This window comes from Orbicella franksi, chromosome 14 (assembly GCF_964199315.1).
Source record: "Orbicella franksi chromosome 14, jaOrbFran1.1, whole genome shotgun sequence".
Taxonomy (NCBI): domain Eukaryota; kingdom Metazoa; phylum Cnidaria; class Anthozoa; order Scleractinia; family Merulinidae; genus Orbicella; species Orbicella franksi.
In genome coordinates, this window is record NC_138158.1 from 16,115,181 (window position 1) to 16,127,163 (window position 11,983).

At 40.2% G+C, this 11,983-nt stretch overlaps 1 protein-coding gene across 1 annotated transcript in view; it reads right to left on the reverse strand.

Annotated features, from left to right (window-relative positions):
- The window catches only part of LOC145467312 (uncharacterized), a 166,733-nt gene extending 155,211 nt beyond the window's left edge, over positions 1–11,522 (reverse strand). The window contains exons 1-2 of the mRNA XM_081450852.1: positions 11,015–11,522; positions 10,460–10,904 (exon numbers count right to left, since the gene is read on the reverse strand). Coding sequence (XP_081306978.1) covers positions 10,460–10,532 — 73 coding nt within the window. The 5' untranslated portion in view covers positions 10,533–10,904; positions 11,015–11,522. The remainder of the gene's footprint in view (positions 1–10,459; positions 10,905–11,014) is intronic.
- Between the last annotated feature and the right edge of the window lie 461 nt (positions 11,523–11,983).

Sequence of the window (11,983 nt, forward strand, 5' to 3'; positions counted from 1 at the left end):
AGATAACAGATAGGTTTTCAGCTGGAAGACGTTAAAAGTTAGTGGTTAGCGATATGCTGCTATTTAGGTGTTCCTGGTTTAAGTACGGGTTCATTAAACTTGATTTGGTCACAGTAGAACAATTTTGTTTTCTTTTAGTCGTTTACTTGGTGGCGTAGTTGATTGCGTCAATGTCAACCCAGCGCGCGCATGGCGCTTAAACCATTCCTCGCGTGATGCGCAGAAAGTATGCGCACTAACAAATGTAGGCACTATCCTTAAATGAAAAGGGGTTTTCTTCATTTAAAGCATGGAGGCTATGCGATTCAAGGAAAATTCATAACCTGACTCGTGAATTCCACATTAAATTTCACTTGAAAAATCTATATCGCACTCATCGCTTAGCGATAAGTGCGATACCGGTTTTTCGCGTGAAATTTAACGAGGAATTACCTCGTCAGGTAATGAATTTCCCTATAGGACTGGCCCCCGTGGAGTGTTGCCGGCTTATGGGTGACACGTGCTGAAGGCAAAAATTAGTTTATGGTTTGTGAAAAGCAACTAGAAGACATGCGTAAGGATTTGTGAAAAAAATATTGTCAAATTGATAAAAGCAGCTAGAAGTTTATATGTGCGGCACGTGAATTTTGCAAAATTCCACGTGACTACCACGTGAACTTTGCTAACGCATTGCTGTTGGCTGCTAACAATAGTTGCCAACTTAGAACATGAGGACTATTAACACAGGGTAGACTCAAAACATAGCGGGTCTTCATTTCTTGATAGCCCCCGTATGCAAAAATGTTCCCCACCTTGCGCCTTGGTGAGAAACTGTATTCACCTAACATTTGAAATAATTATTTGCAGTCTAAAGCATGCGTATGCTAATTGTTTTTACTCGGGAGTTCCTTCCTTATTCATGTTGTATAGGTTCAAGACGACACAGCCTAAGAGGGCTAAAGCTGTGTTTCGTGTAGTGCAACCTGACGGGTATCACAGAACTCTCCCGTACGCTGGGCAACTTTAACAGTTAAAATCATTGATAGTGTATCTTAGATGCCATTCCTAAAATTAATGACCGTATCTGTTCTGCAGAGGGGAACGCGTCGCTAAAGAACAGTTTCCACCTATCTGTTTTGTTTGAAAAACGCATATCTTTCGCGGCCAGGTTCTCAGCGTTTCGCTAGCTAACGGTTTGCTGTCCGTCCAAGGTTGAAATTTTCCTCCAGTTACTTAGTTTCAGCTTCATTGAACCAACTGGTCACTCTTCCCCCGCCCAGGATAAGGAGAGGTCAGGAGAAATTCGAGGGAAGTCTCACAGGGGGAGGCTCCCAGCCTCCCAACCGACGTCTAAACTTTGATTCCCTGTCTGTTGTTTTGACTGACAAGATAACTCTCTCATATACCATCCATAAAAAAGTGTTTCCCTTTAGCATACCTGAAGTCGGCACAAGGCATCTCTTTTTCAGAAACTTGCTACACCTTTTCGGGTCAAGCCTCCTCGTGTATTAGGGGGAGTTCTTCCGATCCCTGTGGGCTGGGGGGAAGTTGATTTTTTTTCCTTCGCATTACAACGTCGGTACCATAAACTGAATTTTCACACAGATTTCATTTGACTTGCTATTGGTCTATTGGTCTACCCTAAGTCAGCCAATCGACTTTGTGGCGCCTACATTTTGTGTAGCGGTCATGCGCACATGCGCCCATATCATCATCTACATCAAGGGAACCGATAAATCTTTGCTCGGAGCGGATAAATAGTTTTCTTTCATGCTCCATTATCCGAGCGATCTTAAATCATGGAGTTCAACCAACGCAGTGAAAATTTGTGTCATGAACGTTTTGCATCGCCAATCTACTTCTTTGACTCAGTCCAGGATATCATGAACAGATCTTGACTTCCTGGTGACTTATACAAACCGTTTTTAAGCTGCCTGTTCGAGACACACTGTAAAAATGAACTCGCCCGTCAAAACGTGCAGTGACAGTACGAAAAACACCCAGTACATTTCTGCCCTACCCCCAGACGTCCCCCCCCCCACCAAACCCATTCCCTCCTTCCAAACTACACTACCACCCCGCCACTTTACGTTACTGCCACGTGCAACTTTCGCCCTGTGTTTTACCCAAATTGCCGCGGTTCCCTGTCAGGAAAAACTCACTGAGGTAAGGAATGATTCCTAAGCATTAAGTACATTATTTGATTGTTGCTTCCTTTTTAGTACTGCCGTTTTCTAAATGCGAATTTTCATGTGTAATTCGGCGATCAACTTCAGCTAATCGTAACCGTCTAAATGCGAAGTGAGTCAAATTTCAAAAATACTCCAGCTGTTCTTATTATGTTGCGGGTAGATGCCTCCAAATTGAAAAGCCTAACGTCTTCTACTTGTGGATATGCTAGCAAAGCAAACAAAAGCAAAGAAACGTGTATTCCGACGAATGAAAGTCAACGTAAGAGCTGCCGTGTGTTGATTTCCAAAGGACATGAAAGGTCAAAGGGTCGCCCAAATAGCTCAAGTGACTTGAAAATATTCTCAGAATTCGCCGTTTTAGTTAACCCATTTTTTCTTCGCCTGACGTGTAATTGAAATGACTGATCTTCCCTGGAGTGTAGTGTCGTTGGTTGAAGCCATGTACCAGAGTGCTTTTTAGATCATTTTAATAGACCGAGCCGTCGTTCTCGGAGACTGATGTGAATATGTCCAAATTTTCGGCTGAATTTATTGCGGCGGCAGCGCGAAAACCGCAACTCTCCTTTTTGTTGGATTCCTCAAAATCAAAAACTCTCTGGCAAGTTTTAGTCTTATTTTCGAAAATAGTTCACCAAAGGGTTTCTCCTGGCAAAATATGAAGAAATCCGTGATTTCAGTTTTGAAAATCAATTCTCGATATTTACAGTCCCCTGTATAGTGGCCCGACAGGGCGACGATCATGTCTGGTTTCCATGGTATGAAGGGACTAAGAGTATTTCTATCCCTTGTGGATGGGATGGTATTCCTCCATCGCAGCGTTACCCCTGTCATTTATACTCTTAAGTGGAAGAAGGCATATTTAAGTGGAAAATACACCACTCGTAAAATTCATAGCAAACCACATCCGGGGCTCGGGTGGCGTATTTTCCATTTATTTCATAGGTACTGAGATTTACCCACGAAAATCATAGCGAATAAAATTCGTACCGATTCTAAATGTAGCCAATCAGGAACACGAACGACAAAATTTCACCGTGAAAAAATATCGTTCGTCCAATCAACAACGCAAATGACGAAATTTCACTAATGATGAATTAACGCACTGAAAAGAACGTCATCCGAGAGCCGTTGCACAAACCCGCAGGCTTTGAAAAATGGCCGAGGGAAGGTTTGCTGCTGTTTGCTCAGTTGAAGAATTTATTTTAGAACAAGAAAACAAATATACCGCTCAAAAAACTGAACGAGATGTAAGATTGCTTGAAAGATATTTGAAAACGAAGGACGAAGACACTGAGGAAACTTGAAGATATTTCAGCCGTTGAGCTGAATGAATACGTTAGCCAATTTATCATCTCCGTCCGCATTAAAGATGGCACGGAGTACGAACCAACTTCGCTTCGAAGTTTAATTGCCAGCTTCGAACGACACTTGAAGAAAAAGGGCTATTCTGCCAGCAAACTCAACGACTTCGTCTTTGAGAAACCAGAAAAGTTCTTCAATCCAAGCAAAAACACCAGAAGAGGCAAGGAAAAGGGAATAAACCCAACGCATCGGTAGCTTTGACAATGCAAGCGAAGAGTTCAAAGTAATGTACCACAAGGGTTTGCTCGGTATGTGTAGTCCCGAGGCACTTTTAATCTGGCCTGGCGAAACAATACTCTTCACTTTGGACTCCGTTAGTGCAAAGGACATCGTGATATGTGCTGGCCGGGGAGATGTAAAGCTACACAAAACGGCAAGCGGAGCGGAGGAATTAGAGTTTAATGAAAGACAGACAAAAGCTAGAACTGGATCAGACTACAGCGATGTCAGAGTTGTACCACCGAAAATGTCCCCGACCGACGGAACTGAAAGAGATCCTGTCGCGGCTTACAGTTTTTTGCTAGGAAGAGACCTGACGAAATGAATCAAGACGACGCTCCCTTTTGCCTGTCCGTAAACAATACTTTAAAGGCAGACTCACCCGCAAGAAAGGTTGGTTCATTTCAAGTCCAGCGCTGCTGCCGTTAACAATTTAAACTCAAAGGTTCAATGAAGACAATGGTTCAGAAGGCAGGAATTCAAAACGACAGGTTTCTAGACATATATGATGAAAACAGTAAGTTTTGTAAATGTTATAAGCTTTCATTAACTTGTTTGTTGTTGAGCGATTTTAAACTGTTTTTTACGCTTTTCATCGCCCCATTTGTGCAATTTGTCTACCAAATGCTACACAAAAATATCTCAGCACCTATGAAATAACCATATTACAGCATGGAAAATGCTTTGTACGATTTTTATTCACTCGTTGATATGGATCAAAAAACTCACTCGTTCGCTGCACTCACTTGTTTGTTTTCTAATACAGTCAAACCTGTATTGAGCGGACCCCATATTACGCGGACACCCTCTTTTAAGCTGACAGCAGTGCAAGTCCCATTTTTCTTTTCCCAGTTCACTGTAAAAAAAATACCTGTATTTAACGGACACCTCTATTAAGCGGACGCGGACACCTTAAACTTGACTTTTCAGTGGCGGATCCAGACCTTGAGCTAAGAGAGGAGGCGGGGTGATTTCTTCGTTTTTTACCCAAAATAAGGGGGGTGCCCTCCCCTAGATCCGCCACTGCTTTTATGGTCATTTCTATTGTTAGAAACCTGTATCAAACGGACACTGCAAAAATAATGCATGATTTTTTTGTCCATGTTTTAGTAGATCGGTCATTTAAGTTTGCCCACACACTGAGCTGTCACAGAAATGCGATATTTTATTATTCGGTTTTTGTTTTTTACTTTTTTACAGAACTTTTGTTTTTGTTTGATTTTGTCAATCTTCGCATGCTTCGATCAATATAGATACTGTTACTGTATACGTTTTACCTCATATACTAGTCAGTTTTAAGAAAATACGGTATTTCAGAGTTATTGACCGTTTACGAGAATGCTGTTTGACCCTTTCAAAGTCTTTTGATACTGACGGATATTAATGACCTTTTTGAGACGAATTCTGAGGGAACCTGTTTTCAGCGGACACCCTGTATTCAGCGGACACTTGCATGGGTCCCGAAGGTGTCCGTCTAATGCAGGTTTGACTGTACTGCTCAACTCGTGAATAAGAATCGTACGCTCGCATTTTCCATGAAGTAATCTCATATCCTCACTAGTGAAGATGTCGATTTCACTGATATCAAGTTTGTCTCTTAAATTGTACTTAAATTCGTTGGTGCATAATCGAAACATCTCCGGGTTTTCCTCGAAAGTCTTCGGTAATCTTCGACAATCTTCGGAAAATGTCGGAAAATGTTCGACAATGTTCGTATGACCTTCGGACAAGTTTAGGAAACTCTTCGGAAATCTTGGAAATCTTCTCGTGACAAGAACAATATCTCTCTCATAAATACTCTTTTTCTTTGGCCATCGTAGCTTGATAAGAAATAACACGCAAACTGCGGTGATAAACATGGCAATAAAACAAATGTTAAAAAACAAAGTTCATTTACTTGACGTTATCTTATGGCTACATTTACACGTATGATTTCTCAAAACAGAAACACATTCTTAGCAAAGAGGAATGGGAAGCACTGACTGATTTACGAAAAGATGAAAGCATTATAATCACAAAACCTGATAAAGGGAACGGAGTTGTAATCATCAACAAACTTGATTACTTGAATAAAGTAAAATTGTTGATCTCAGATGAAACAAAATTTAAGAAGCTTACGCAGAACCCTACGAAGTCTAGAGAAGACAGCTTAATATCGTATCTTCGCAAACTGAAGAATGATAAAATCATTGATGATGCCATCCTCCATAAGATACTACCATGTGGTTCTACCACTGGTGTCCTCTATGGCCTTCCTAAGGTTCATAAACTTGGTTGCCGTTTTCGCCCGATTGTTTCCTCAATTAACACTTACAGCTACAATTTGGCATCATATCTTGTGCACATACTTCAACCCATCTCCACGAATGAATCCACGATCAAGGACTCTTTTATTTTTGCGGACTGGGCCAAGACGTATAACCATAACAATGAAATGATGTGACGTTAGTTCATTGTTTACAATGAACCACCAACACTGCCCCGTTCAGTCTTGAAAGTTCTGCTGGAGTTTGCCACAAAGAGGAGTCATTTCATATTTGATGGCCAATACTATGACCAAATTGATGGTATGACTATGGGCTCTCCTTTAGGTCCTGTTTTGGCCAATATCTTTATGTGCCATTTTGAAGAAAAATGGGTTCGTAATAACAATGCTCGCCCTTCCATTTGGTTACGATACGTTGACGATACTTTCACCTTGTTCGACAGTAAAAACACAGCAACTCAGTTTCTACACTACCTCAATAACTGCCACGCAAATATTAAATTCACCGTTGAATTTGAAGATAACAGTGCAATCCCTTTCCTGGACATTCTCATCAAACGCCACAGTCATACTTTCTCAACATCCATTTACCGAAAGAAGACCTTTACTGGCCTGTACACAAAATGGGACTCCTTCACACCTAGGAAATACAAAGTAAACCTCATCCGAACTCTCACTTTTCGTTGTTTCCGCATCTGTTCGTCACCTTCTCTTTTGCGCTCTTGTTTGAATGAACTGACGAAGTTGTTGTTACAAAATGGATACCCTGCGGGTGTTATCAATTAGAACATTAATGATGTTCTGAACAGGCAGCAACGCAAACCGAAGAATCCAACCACCACAGTCCCTAAGAAGGAAATAATCTTAGTTCTACCTTATTTAGGGGTACAAAGCAAAATTGCTACCAAACAACTGAAGACCTGCATTAATAAGGTTTATGGCCGCATTAATCTTAGGGTTATTTTCCAAAGCGCTAATCGCATTAAGTCTTTATTTCCCTACGAGGATAGGATCAAACGTTCCAAACTGTCAAAAGTTGTGTATAATGCTAGTTGTTGGGACTGCCAGGATTTCTACATTAGAAAAACAAACGTAGATTGCATGACGGAAAAACTGAACATTTTAAATCGATCAAAAGTAGGTGTCATGCTTCTGCTATTGCAGACCACGTCACGTCAACTGGTCACAACTTCAAATGGGACCACTTTGATATATTAACGAAAGGTCGGACAGATACACATTGCAAGATAAAAGAGACTCTGCTAATAAGGGAATTAAAACCCGCCCTAAATGATAATGTAAGCAGCGAAAAGCTTTATTTTTATTAGTTTACATTGTTTATATCTGGACGTAACATGTCGATTATTTCGATAGTCGATAAAAATCGATCATTGTCTATCGTTGTCGATACTAATTAATCGACAAATATCAGAAATCGATAAAAGTCGATCACACAATTTATTGTGATTATCGACTTTGTTCGATTATAATTGATTTTGATCGATTTTGATCGATTTCAATCGACAAGTATCGGAAATACAAAAAACGATGTATGACGTAGGCATACGTAAGTTGCGGACTGGTGCAACAGTCACAGGTGCAAGGAGAAGCAAGGGGCATACAAACCCGACGAATATAGCACACCTAGCGGAGGGAGGAGAGTCGTAGCAGCTTGTATTTGTCAAATGTTGAACTGAATAAAAACACTGATGAAATAAAATGTCAATTTACTTTACGTTACCTCTTAATTACTTTGCTGGCCTCGATTTTTTCCCGCATCTAGTCTAAACTTTGGCCCGTTCTGTCCCCCCGAAGAAACACGACTTCGAGTTCCCAGGATCTCTAATCTCCCCCACCTAGAGAGACTCTGGGAACTAGGTTGGTTCGAGTTATGTTATAGATCGCGATTTAGTTCAGCTGAAACTGTTAATCGATCATTTCTCTAGGTAATATAAACATTCTACTCTGTAATGAAAAACAGACCACTTGGTTGTTCAGGTTTTCATTTAAGTTTATTGTCATACAGATTTACTTTAGAGTTGTTTACACTCGGCATAAAAAGTCATTGGAGCTACTATTGGTTTGGTTACTTGAATTTTGTTGCTGATTGAAACATTTGTCTGCATTTTTGTCGATAAAATCGATAATCAGTTGAAACCTTGTGATTATCGACTTTTATCGACAAACTCAATTTGTCGATTGACAATTATCGACAAGTATCGAGTACTATCAACTTATCGACTACGTTTTCGATGATCGACTTTGATCGACATGTTACGTTCTGTTTATATGCAAATTTTTCTCAGCTTTTGTCATTGTTACTGTTAATTAGTTACTTATTTTAAATGGAAATTTAGTTGTTATTTCTATTCCTAACGGTCACTTCTGAAGATGTATGTTGAAGCATACGAAACGTCAAGTAAATGAACTTTGTTTTTTAACATGCGTTTTATTGCCATGTTTATCAACGCAGTTTCTTGTCACTCGAACATAAAATTCATATCTTCTCGCTACCGCGTAATATCCTCTATGTAAATAATAACTCCTGGAATAACTTTATTAACACCTCGCTCGTCAAAACGCTGCCGTACGGAGTAGGTGACGCTTTCTCACTATATGTATCTTTTAAACTAAAAGCGCTAGTTATAGTAACGAAAATGTCTACGAAGTGCCAGTAATTCTCGTTTCCTTGAGTGTGGGCAAAATATATTTTTGCCTAATTTGAGTAAGCAAAGAAGCGGGCGCTAATTTGTCGGTCGTGTTCATTTTGCTACAACGTACGTAAAGTTAAGTGAACACAGGATTGAAACATCAAAATATTCTGCCACTGAAGGCAGAGTTTCACCCATTCTTGGTGTTACTTTAGCATTGAATTCAGGCCACGCTAATTATGATATTAACAGCCTTTCAACTTGTGAGTTATTTCTGCACGAGTCAAATCACGCTTCAAGTTGTGTCACGTATTTTTCAGAAAGGCGTGAGTATCAAATCGCTTGTGTGTGTTTTAATCAATTACCTACAAATAAATATCATCACGTGAATAACGTGTACTTGATATCAGATCATATAAAATCTCTTTACAGTAACAAGCCAACCATGCTTAGAATTAGCCGCGTATTTTACAGTGAATCTTGAAAGAAATTTACAGCGCATAGTCAAAGACAAACACCGCCTTAAAGCTTACACCGCATTACAATAACATAACTTGTGAGTGTCAAAGCGGCCGTGCGAAAGGTACAACTTTGTTAAGCCGCTGTGAAGTTCCATTTCAAAAGTCAAAAGATTTTTTTCCCGGGAAAAGGGAAGTGGTGAATGAAGACGATGGCCGTGAAAACCTCTTCTGCACAGCCGTAAATATGTCTGCGTTTGCCACAGCGTATTCCCACCGGAGATATCGTCTTTTAAACCTCAAAAAAAAAGAGGGAGCCTTGATATTTGTATACTGTCTGCGATCAAAGCAGTTTCGGAAAAACTTGTTGAATAACACTTGAGCCTTGAATAAAAATACTGCGTAGCGATAATCGGATGTTATAAAAGCAAAGATGACTAAGGAGCAGAAAAAAAAAAAAAAAAAAAAAAAGCCCGTCACCATTCAGGAGATATTAAATGTAAACAGCTCATGTTTACAAAGTTCGTGACGTTTGGCAAGTTGTTCGTTAGAACGCTGAACCAATTTTGTTAACGGATGACATTTTATGCTTCTAAACAGATAGCTCAAGCCGTTCGAACGGATGGCACAGTTTTCTAAATGAATAGCCCGGCCGTTCGAACGGATGACAATGTTTTTCAAACGGATAGCTCGAGCCGTTCGAACGGATGTCAATGCTTTTGAACGGATAGCTCGGGCCGTTCGAACGGTATCTCAGCCCATTCGAACGGCTAATGAACGATTCCGAACGGCTATCGGTTTAAGAACGGTTAACCGTTAGGAACGTGTTCGCGTGAGAGGTCACATTATTTACTGTCTTTACTGTGAATATGGGCTTCAGACAACTATCTGAAAACATGTATTCCTTTATATTATTCTATGCTTATATTAAGCTTATTTGTGATCAGACTTCTAGTTTAACGAATGTAAAGGCCCGGCCAAACGAACGCAACATGTCAACACAACATATCGCAACACTGTTGGGCGCAACATGCTGCATGCGTTTGGCCACCGTGTTGCGATGTGTTGCGACATGTTGGGTGTTGTTGGCTCAAATTTGACCATTTTCAAACTTGAGCCAACAACACCCAACATGTCGCAACACATCGCAACACGGTGGCCAAACGCACGCAACATGTTGCGCCCAACAATGTTGCGATATGTTGCGTTGACATGTTGCGATCGTTTGGCCGGGGCTTAATTTGTCCATGTTTGTCACCAACACCATTCTATTTTCAGTTCATGCAGCAAATGAAACAGATGCCGAATAGATACTGAATCACTGAAACGTACCTGCATGCGGAAGTATCGGAAACAGGACAAAATACAAGACGCAGCTTGACGAAAGAACGTTTACCGCGATCATCAGCCCACAGAAAACTTTCAAGTCTCTAAACGGTGGTGTCGCAATCACTCATGGAACGAAAAAAAACTCTCGTTTCTCGCCGCTGGATAACAAGTCTCAGTAGTCAAACGTCGCCATGTTTAATCTGCGTGATCACATCACATATAACGCTATTCCAAAAATAGGTCCGCAATGCGTACTTGGGGTCTTATGCTTAGTTTTATTCCTTTCGGCTGGAATGCTGTTTTCAAGTGTCAGTATCTGGGAGTTGAATTGCTACAAGTGAGAAGGTAGACATAACAAGTCGTTACAATTTTTAAGTTCGAAATGTATGGCAGAATACTGTTTACTTACTTTACCCTCTAATAATAGCTATCTATTCAGCTCTTAGTCCTAATGGGACGTAACACAACAATAATCTCTCAATTTAGCCCTATTTTGTGCCTATTTTGTCCCACGTGAGTTTTAACTCTCTAAACTTGGCACTGTTTACACATGTCAACTTGAACTTGTACATGTAGTGTCAAGAGGTTTTCCTGCTGTAATGACTAAGCCTGTTTAAATACATAACAACATCAACAACTGAGCACCGTAGGGTTGTCAGTTGTTGTTTTTTTGTTTGTTTGTTTGTTTGTTTGTTTGTTTTTGTTTTTGTTTTTGTTTTTTTTGAGTAGCGGTCTCCATCCCAAAAGTAGGCGGTTAAGGTTTGCGTGAAAAACATGCCGCGAAGCGGCTGGACAAATTAAGACGCGCACTCAGGGGGTCGCCCCCTCCCACTGGGAAAATGATTGAAAAGTAATTCCCCGAGATGCAATGTGGTGCTTCTTTCAGCTAACATTGTGTACATTTGTTGATGATTTTCCCACTCTTAATTATTGTTATTCTCCAATCCAGTGTTCGTGTAAACGTCACGGCAAAAAGGTTAGGGAGGATTGACTCACTCAAGCAAATCGCTCTAAAAACAAACAAGTAGAAGATTTCAATAATAAGTAGAAAGTTTTCATTTGAATTTCACCTGCCTTACTAGCGTTTTGTTTTTTTTCTTGATACAATGTAAATTACACTTACACCGTTACTTCGCACATGGTATCCCTAAATTGGCTGCCTGCCAATGACAGACTTTACTTGAACAATGCCGTAATGATCTTTAAATGTGTTCATAAACTCTTCCCTGTGTACTTAATTGAGAAATTTACTCTGTGGTCACAAGTTCACACCAGAAATACTAAACAACGCGGTCAACCGAACATTTCAAGGCGCCGTCGAACCACCGGACAGCGGTCTTTCACCTACCGTGGTACTAGGTTCTGAAATAATATAAGAGACGATGTTAAATCTTCAGACTCTGTCGACGTTTTTAGGAAAAGAATTGTTTACCTACTTTTTTCTGATTAATCTATGAATTTGTAAAGCGTAAATCCAATCCATTGTATGTCACTAATTTTTTAATGCATATTTATTACCTTAGTTAT